General features: G+C 41.3%; 1 protein-coding gene across 1 annotated transcript; it reads left to right on the forward strand.

The window, feature by feature from the left end:
• Window positions 1-652: 652 nt before the first annotated feature.
• LOC112252082 (antithrombin-III) lies at window positions 653-9,607 on the forward strand. The gene is made up of 7 exons (XM_024423013.2): window positions 653-764; window positions 6,318-6,687; window positions 6,988-7,203; window positions 8,080-8,217; window positions 8,557-8,775; window positions 8,873-9,112; window positions 9,322-9,607. Exons 2-7 carry the CDS (start codon window positions 6,319-6,321, stop codon window positions 9,496-9,498), a joined length of 1,359 nt encoding a protein of 452 aa, XP_024278781.1. The 5' UTR covers window positions 653-764; window position 6,318; the 3' UTR covers window positions 9,499-9,607.
• Window positions 9,608-10,124: the final 517 nt, after the last annotated feature.

Raw genomic sequence — 10,124 nt, forward strand, 5'->3', positions numbered from 1 at the left:
GTTCGCTTAAATTAAGGTACAAGTTTAACTTCAACATTTGTTTTTATATTATACTCCCTTAAGGAATGTTTAGAATGAGATTTCTCCAATTTGGATATAGGTCTTATACCATTTTTCTTTGTTAAAGAATTCACTGTGTGAAAATGGGATTGCATTTGTATAATACAATTGCTTTGGTTTTGTTTCTTTGAGGAGGGGAGAAGTGGAAGTTTGAAGTAAATGTAACTTATGTGCAACAGTGATTCTTTACTGGCAGGGACTGTAATTAAACAATATTGTGAAACTGATGTCTTTTAACCATCTTTTGTAGTTACACACACACACACACACACACACACACACAGCTGTTCATATGGCATAGAGCAACATTTTTGTCAAAGACGTGCATTTCTTGTCTATTGTATGGGGTATTTAAGCAGGCTAAAGAACAGTTTGCTGTTGCTACATCAATATTAGTATGTACGATTATACGAATGAGCCTGTACTTTTTTTGTTCTTCACTGTGACAATTCTCTGTGCATTTGGTTCTATTTGTTTAATTTCATATGAACAAATACTTGCAAAGACATTAGAACATTGGGTCACAGGATGTGGGACCAACGATCAATACTTCAAAGGTTGAGCTGAGTAAATGGTCCTTTCTACAGCCCCGGCGCACTGCAGGACACTGACCCTGTCCCCTAATGAGGGACTCGCCAGCTCAAATCGCAGCCGATATTTTTACGATCCGCACAGTCATTTACTTACAAGGAAATTTACCTCAGGTAAGGCGTCAATTCATAACATTGTTACGGAGAGTTTAATATGGTTTAAAAAGGTTATGCCATGGTGAGATTGGCTTATAATTGCATGTTCAAAGATCCCACGTATTGAGGCTAGAAACAGGTATTAATTTCTCAATGGCTAGCTGAATAAACACAATCAACTCAAAGCTTCTCAACATAAAATAGAATATCTTTTAAGTCTTCAAACTTAAACATTTTTATTTGTTTTTCAATGTGTAGTTGCTTAGATGGCACTCTAGAGTTGACATAATTATAAATGTCATGAGGTTTTGCACGCATCTAAACTTTACAAGACCTGGACAAAATATTATACACGTTACATTTTCTTTAACGTCCACTCACTGATTGCTGCCTCTGATAAGGTGATACCATTACATACCCCTGACGTGTTATTAAAATATCCCGTATTGGGAGAGCTAACTGAGCGAAATTCTTTTAAAATGATGAATTATCCCCAAATTGTAAATTGATAGTTCCCGTGTTTGCTTTGGTTCGTTTTCTGTACTTTGCATTTCACTATTTTACAGCGGGCTCCCACGATGTGAAGAAAATGTTGGACTGTGGAAGTCATTTTCAAAAGTGTTATGGTGTTGGTTAAAATGTGTGCTGCAGTGGCGGCTGGTGACTTAGGAAGGGGGATGGATGAAAGTTTTATTGAATGCGTTCAGGTTTAAGCCTATGGTATGACATGCTATTATTGGAATTATATTTGGATTGTTTTGAATGATTAACACAGCAGTATTTCAAGGTATCTTAAAGATCGAATCTGCATGAGGGGAAATAGCACCACTATAGCAACGCAGTTAGTCTAGACCAGGTATTCCCAAACTGGGGTACGCCAAATAAAAATGTGATTAACTTTTTTTTCTCTTTTTTTTTTCAAACAGTCCATTTATATTTTCCAACTGGGGCTATACATTTGGGTGAAGTTTTTATCTCACCTGAGTAGCCTTGTTTCACTGCCAAAAAATAAAATTCAACCATCTAGTGTTCAAATAACAACACAATGTCAAATACAGGTAGCCTATTCAAATAATTAACATCCAATCACATTAACCGTTGCACTCTCGAGGGAATTCCACTAACGGTCCGTATGTAGCTGCTGCTCATGTTGGTATCTGTACTGATGGCGCAAAAGCCATGACAGGGAGACCTAGTGGAGTGGTAACGTGTGTGCAAGCAGTTGCTCCCAACGCCACTTGGGGACACTGCAGCATCCACAGGGGGCGCTTGCTGCCAAGGCCATGCCTGACAGCTTGAAAGACGTTTTGGACACTACAGTGAAAATGGTTAACTTTGTTAAAGCAAGGCCCCTGAACTTGTGTATTTTCTGCACTATGCAATGATATGGGCAGCGACCATGTAACGCTTTTACAACATACAGACGTGTGCTGGTTATCAAGGGGCAAAGTAATTGACATGTTTTTTTGAATTGAGAGAGGAGCTTAAAGTTTCCTTTACTGACCATAATTTTCACTTGTCTGACTGCTTGCATGATGAGTTCCTCACACAACTAGCCTATATGGGTGATGTTTTTCTCGCCTGAATTATCAGAAAGGATTACAGGGACTCCGCAACTATATTCAATGTGCGGGACAAAATTGAAAGTATGATTAAGAAGTTGGAGCTCTTCTCTGTCTGCGTTAACAAGGACAACACACAGGTCTTTCCATCGTAGGATTTTTTTTTGTGTGCAAATTAACTCAAGTTTATAGACAATGTTAAGTGTGATATAGCAGTGCGCAATTAGGCAGGTACTTTCCCGAAACAGATCACATAAACAACTGGATTCGTTATCCCTTTCATGCCCTGCCCCCAGTCCACTTACTGATATATCTGTACCAGAGAGCCTCATCGAAATTGCAACAAGTGGTTCTGAGAAAATGTAATTTAATCAGAAGCCACTGCCAGATTTCTGGATTGGGCTGCGCTCAGAGTATCCTGCCTTGGCAAATCGTGCTATTAAGACACTGATGCCCTTTGCAACCACGTACCTATGTGAGAGTAGATTCTCGGCCCACACTAGCATGAAAACTAAATACAGGTACAGACTGTGTGCGGAAAATGAATTAAGACTGAGACTCTCTTCAATACAACCCAACATTGCAGAGTTATGTGGTTAGTTATTGACCATTTTCAATGAACAAATACGGTTTTATATGTAAGATGGTTAAATAAAGAGCAAAATGATTTATTATTTGTGCCTTGGTCCTTGCCACTTCCCAGTAGCCAGGTTGTGACACAAACTTACACTCATTCTTATGTTTAATAAATGTTGTATAGCGTGTGTCTGACAGGCTTACAATGTTGGCAAAAAAACTACATTTAAGAGTGCGCTGACCCTGGTGCCAGCGTTGCTAACTTAGCGACTTTGTCGCTATATTTAGCGAGTATTCAGACCCCTCTAGCAACACACTTTTAAAAAATTGACTAGCGACTTTCTCTGGTGTTTTTGGAGACTCTGACGTGAAAGCACGTATCATTCTTACTCTCCTCAACGAGCAGCGGGTGCTGCCGTGGGCCCCGTCCCAAAGCACTCACAGGCGGCCCAGTCCTCACGCAGCAGTCCCTCCCAGCTGCAGTCAGAGCAGGAGATGTTCACCCCTCCGCGTCCAGGCTGCAAATGAATCGCGCATGCGGGAAGCCGCCGCTGGCTGATCCCGCCCTGGCTTACATTCAGGGCGGGATGTATTTTAGACAAATGTTCTTTGTCTAAAATAAATCTCTGCACAAAAATAAATCACTGCATTTGACTCACACAGCCTCAGTCACTTACTCACCTTGTCCACTTTGTGCGTGCCTCTCTGTGACATAAGCTAAACATCTAGCTGGCTAGCTCATCATGTCTCAGTCTAAACTGTACACTCAAAAATACAAGGAGTGGGAATCAAACCCTGAATTCAAAGACTGGTTGAAGCCGTTTATTGGAGATGATACATGGGCATACTGCCTGTATTGTAAGGCCGATTTCTACTCCAGACTTAGTGATGTAAACAAACACATGACAACTCAAAAACATACTCAAAGGGCAAAAGCCTTATAACAGTTCCACCCAAAACAAGCTGCCATTTATGGTTAAAAAAAAATGAATCTGCAAAAAAGGCTGAGGCTACCATGGCATTAGTTATCGCTGAACACTGTTCTATGCTGGCATGTGATCACATTGGAGAAGCATGTAGAGCTGCTTTCTCAGACTCCACTGCTGCTACCCACTTCAAAATGCACAGGACAAAGTGCACAGAAATGATTAACGGTGTTCTAGCACCATACTTTCTGAAAAAGTTGGTCGCAGATGTGGGTGACCAGCGTTTCAGCCTCCTCCTCGATGAGTCCACAGATGTAATTGTTTCTAAGTACCTGGGGGTTGTGATAAGGTACTTTAGTGACACCAAGCAGACAATTGTATCAACATTTCTGGGGCATGTTGAGTTGGAGGGAGGAGATGCCAAATCTAGAGCCCGTGCTGTTGTGGCTTTCCTCGAGAAGTGCTGTCTTAAAAAAGAGAAACTCCTGGGGATAGGGACTGACAATGCCTCTGTTATGATGTGGATTAACAATGGGGTCCATAAAGTGCTGAAGGAGGAGTATGGCCTCAAATATCTGGTTCTTATTCGCTGTGTGTGCCACTCTCTGCAGCTTGCTCATTTGTAGTGCTAAACATATTTAGGGTGTTTTTTACTCACTTTTTGTGTCTCCCACGACGTTATTCCTCTCTCCGTCCATCACAATTACATGCACATGGTCAATTATGCAAATTAGGCGATTACATTATTTAGCGACTTTTAGGACAGCCAATAGCTACTTTCCTTACTGAGGAGTTGGCAACACTGCCTGATGCTAGAGGGGCTTACGCAGCTGGAGGTTGAATGTTTGAAGGGGTACGGGACTATAAAAACATTGGGAATCACTGCTGGATACCTAGAGGCACAACTTCGCAAGACTTTCTGGAACGCTTGCGAAACAGACCAGGTTTGGGGTTTGAGAAGTCAATGAGAGAAGTGAAAAAGTATTCCTTTTAGTTAATTTTTCAAATCCCTAAAGCCTCAACCTAGATTTGAGCCAATGTCTTTCGTAGTTGAACATGTTATTACTCTAACCTGGTGAAAGTGGCAAACGGACTAATTTTAGTCAAAAACAACTTTATATTGAAGGAGTGCCTTTGATTTGACGGCCTGCAAATGCACAGTTCGGCGCAAGATGACAGTTAGATCTGATGACTTGTTTCTGCGCATGAGTTTAGCTAGCCAACATCGCCTATACGTGTGATCGGGAATTCCTACTGGAGAAGTAGTTTCCACCTATTTTCCTCCTGTCTTTGGCTGTACTGTCCACTAGAGCTGCAGTGTCTGGTAGTTTAGTTTCCCCTTCCCCTGATACTTCATTGATCCCTACATTTACATTTTTATTTCACTAGGCAAGTCAGTTAAGAACAAATTCGTATGTACAGTGATGGTCTACCCCGGCCAAACCCTCCCCTAACCCAGACGACGCTGGGCCAATTGTGCTCCCCTATATGGACTCCCAATCACGGCTGGTTGTGATACAGCCCGGGATCAAACCCGGGTCTGTAGTGACGCCTCTAGCACTGTGATGCAGTGCCTTAGACCGCTGCGCCACTCAGGATACATGCCATCGATCAGCCAGAGTCCAAAGAGACAGCTGGTTTCTAAATTAGCCATTGACCAATGACCAAAGGAATTGAATAACCCTGCTACAGTGGTGTAAAGTACTTAGGTAAACGTATTTTAAAGTACTACTTAAGTCGTTTTTTGGGGGGTATCTGTACTTTACTTTATATTTTGTACAACTTTTTAAAACTTTTACTTCACTACATTTCAAAATAAAATAATGTACGTTTTACTCTATAGTTTCCCTGACACCCAAAGGTACATTTTGAATACTTAGCTCGACAGGAAAATGGTCCAATTCAAGCACTTATCAAGAGAACATCCCTGGTCATCTCTACTCCCTGATCTGAAAGATTCACTTAACACAAATGCTTAGTTTGTAAATTATGTCTGAATTTTGGAGTGTGTCCCTGGCTGTCTGTAAATATTGGGGCGGCAGGGTAGCCTAGTGGTTAGAGCGTTGGACTAGTAACCGGAAGGTTGCAAGTTCAAATCCCCGAGCTGACAAGGTACAAATCTGTCGTTCTGCCCCCGAACAGGCAGTTAACCCACTGTTCCTAGGCCGTCATTGAAAATAAGAATTTGTTCTTAACTGACTTGCCTAGTTAAATAAAGGTAAAAAACAAAATGGTGCCATCTGGTTTGCTTAATATAAGGAATGTGAAATGATTTATACTTTTACTTTTGATACTTAAGTATATTTGAGCAATTACATTTACTTTTGATACTTAAGTATATTTAAAACCAAATACATTTAGACTTTTACTCTATTTTACTGGGTGACTTTCACTTTTACTTGAGTCATTTTCTATTAAGGTATCTTTACTTTTATTCAAGTATGACAAATGGGTACTTTTTCCATCACTGCCCTGCTATACCCTGACCCAGACCCCTCTCCCCGCAGGATGAGGCTTCCCCAGTATGTGTGGACGCTGGGTCTGCTATTGCCCTTGCTGTCAACCTCCCAGGCGTTCAAAGACATCTGCAATGCCAAGCCCAAAGACGTGCCCCTGGAGCCCAGGTGCGTCTACCGCAGCCCCGAGGACGAAGCTCCGACAGGGGACGCTATCCCGGAGAAAGTCCCCGCGAACACCAATCCCCGGGTGTGGGAGCTGTCCAAGGCCAACAGTCGCTTCGCCCTGTCCCTGTTCAAGCAGCTAGCCCAGGGAAAATCCAGCGAGTCAAACATCTTCATGTCTCCTATCAGCATCTCCTCAGCCTTTGCTATGACCAAGCTGGGCGCCTGCAACAACACGCTAAAACAGATTATGAATGTAAGGGGTCTGAAGCGTAGCCCACAGGACTGTTAAATAGGCCTGGTAACCAACATCAAAAGGCCAAAATATAAAACCAAGATTGAGACTTACTATACATTTACAAGTACATGACTCATTCAGCATTTTTTCATCCACATTAGGCAGGAAGAACTTAGAAATGTGGGGTTTCTGTCAATTCACATGTTCACTTTTTCTTGTTCCTCTAGTGATAAACATGTTCTTTTTAAATGAATGGCCACAACCAAATAACAGCTCAGGGCATCCCAATGTCTGATCTCTGTCTCAATCTCAATTCAGGTGTTTGAGTTTGACACAATCAAAGAGAAGACGTCGGACCAAGTGCATTTCTTCTTCGCCAAGCTAAACTGTCGCCTGTACCGCAAGAAAGACAAGACGACAGAACTGATCTCAGCCAACCGTCTTTTTGGAGAGAAGTCTCTGGCATTCAATGAGATTTACCAGAATATCAGTGAGCTGGTGTATGGAGCCAAACTCATGCCACTCAACTTCAAGGTCTTTCCCTCTTGCATTGTCTATAGCCTACAGCTTAATTTAGCATTTTCACACATCACAAATATATATTATATACTCTTTAATAACAATGTGTGTTCAAGAGTTAAACCACATAACTATAATGGAACAGCGTTAAGTCTAATCAATTACATGCACCATTACTACATGGTCTTTATCTGCAGTCACACAGCTGAATAATTACAGTGCCTTCTGAAAGTATTCATACCCCTTGACTTATTCCACATTTTGTTGTTACAGCCTGAATTCAAAATTGATTAAATAGATTTTTTCTCACCCATCTACACACAATACCCCATAATGACAAAGTGAAAACGTGTTTTTAGACATTTTTGCAAATGTATAGAAAATGAAACACAGAAATCTTATTTACAGGCATTGGAAAACCTCCCTGGTCTTTGTGGTTGAATCTGTTTGAAATTCACTGCTCGACTGAGGGACCTTACAGATAGATAATTGTATGTGTGGGGTACAGAGATGAGGTAGTCGTTAAAAAATAATATTAAACACTTATTGCACACAGAGTGAGTCCATGCAACATATTATGTGACTTGTTAAGCACATTTGTCCTCCTGGTCGTATTTAGACTTGCCATAAAAAAGGGGTTGAATACTTAATGACTCAAGATATTTCAGCTTTTCATGTTTTATTCATTTGTAAACATTTCTCAAAACAGATCCACTTTGACATTATGGGATATTGTGAGTAGGCCAGTGACACAAAGTCAAAATGTTATCCATTTTAAATGCAGGCTGTAACACAACAAAATGTGGAAAAAGTCAAGGAGTGTGAATACTTTCTGAACCAAAGTAATTCTAGACATGTAGAAATGCATTTCTGTGACCATGGGACTTTTAGGAGAAGCCAGAACTGTCACGGGTCACCATCAACGATTGGATTGCAAACAAGACTGAGAACAGGATTCAGAACACCCTGCCGAAGGACTCGCTGAACTCTAACACTGTGCTGGTCCTGGTCAACACAATCTATTTCAAGGTGTGTTGAGTTTATTTCCTCTCTGCCTATGGAGGGCCTTTGAGCCAAAACTACTTAATTTTTGCCTCCACGGCCTTCCATAGCCACCACCCAGGCACCCATTTGGGGCGGCAGGGTAGCCTAGTGGTTAGAGCGTTGGACTAGTAACCGGAAGGTTGCAAGTTCAAACCCCCGAGCTGACAAGGTACAAATCTGTCGTTCTGCCCCTGAACAGGCAGTTAACCCACTGTTCCTAGGCCGTCATTGAAAATAAGAATTTGTTCTTATTCTTACCCAGTATTAGCCTAGTAAAATAAAGGTAAAAATAAATTTAAAAAATTCCTCTCTGCTGTCTCACAGGGTCAGTGGAAAAGCAAATTTGACAAAAAGAATGTCTTCAAGGCTGACTTCTATGTGAGTAAATCCAAGACTTGCCCAGTGTCCATGATGTACCAGGAAACCAAGTTCCACTACGGCAGGTTCACGGAAGACAAGGTGCAGGTGCTGGAACTGCCGTACCGTGGAGATGACATCACCATGGTGCTGATCCTACCTCTCAAAGACACACCCCTGTCTGAGGTGGGTGCCAACTGTCATCATTTACACTGTTCACTGACAATTATAGTGTACAGTACTATATCACACTGAATTTTCGCTCTGCCGATGATGTTGTAAGGTGGAGGAGAACCTGGACTTGAAGAAGCTGACTGGCTGGCTGCATAACATGAGGGAAACCTCAGTGTCGGTGCATCTGCCACGCTTCCGCATTGAAGACAGCTTCAGTCTGAAGGAGAAACTGCAGGCCATGGGGCTCGAGGACCTCTTCAGCCCCAAGGACGCCAGCCTACCAGGCATCCTTGAAGATGAGGCGAATGATCTGTACATTTCCGATGCATTCCATAAAGCATTCCTAGAGGTATGTACAGTATCCATAAGGATCATGATTCAAAAATCCATAATGATCATCACTAAAAGTAGCTGGGGAAACAAACGTCAACAAGCAAATGAACAGATCAAACGTGCATCGGCTGGGGCACTCATCGATAAACTTTATTATATCAATGAAAATTATAAACTTTCAAAACATTTTTGTCCAGTAACTTAAGAAATAATGAACTGTTGCAGGTGAATGAGGAAGGCAGTGAGGCGGCTGCTGCCACGGCTGTAATGGCCGTCGGCCGTTCCATAAACTCAAACCGGGAGTTGTTTGTGGCCAACAAGCCCTTCCTCCTGCTCATCCGAGAGTCCACCATCAACACCATGGTGTTCACTGGCCGAGTGGCTGACCCCTGTGACACCTGATCACACACCTCAGATGTGTCATTCCCCAATGTAAACTGTCATGCCATGCAACTACCTACTTCTGATCTCTGTATTGAGCTAAAATAAACCAAATGGGATGAACAGTGGACCACTTTTGTGATGTATTTTTATTTATTTTAAGAAGAATGTACTTTAATATGTACTAGTGAAGAAAATGATAGTGGTTATTGTGAAGTAACCCATTTTCACATGATCAAAAACAATAACAAATCAACCTTTGGCCTTTACAGTGTAATCAATATGTTTCTTTTTCAGGAACAGGACCATGCAAAATAAAAAAAACTTCACATATAACCTGCAAGACCACAGCTGGTTTTGTACCTCACTTGACAGGATTTAAAAAATATATATTGTCATGTAATATATTCCATTTCCTTTGAGATATCATTTTTTTGAATGAATATATTTTTAATGTCAAATAATATTTTACTTTAAGTCATTAATTACATAGCTTAATGATTTGTTGGAGTAAGCATTTTGTGGTCAAAACCATATTGGATATACATATGCATCTTTGTGTATAAACATTGAGACAACTGTTAAAGAATATATCTGATAAGACACGAGAGCTCAATGAAGCAGCAAAACAAGGACATAATAGCACA

Source organism: Oncorhynchus tshawytscha, linkage group LG06 (genome assembly GCF_018296145.1).
Source record: "Oncorhynchus tshawytscha isolate Ot180627B linkage group LG06, Otsh_v2.0, whole genome shotgun sequence".
Taxonomy (NCBI): domain Eukaryota; kingdom Metazoa; phylum Chordata; class Actinopteri; order Salmoniformes; family Salmonidae; genus Oncorhynchus; species Oncorhynchus tshawytscha.

Bases quoted from the DNA above. Each gene is read 5' to 3' on its own strand.
- LOC112252082 (XM_024423013.2), top strand. From the start codon at position 6,319: ATGAGGCTTCCCCAGTATGTGTGGACGCTGGGTCTGCTATTGCCCTTG. The intron at 7,204-8,079 runs GTCTTTCCCTCT...TGGGACTTTTAG, and splicing joins TCATGCCACTCAACTTCAAG to GAGAAGCCAGAACTGTCACG. The intron at 8,776-8,872 runs GTGGGTGCCAAC...TGATGTTGTAAG, and splicing joins AAGACACACCCCTGTCTGAG to GTGGAGGAGAACCTGGACTT.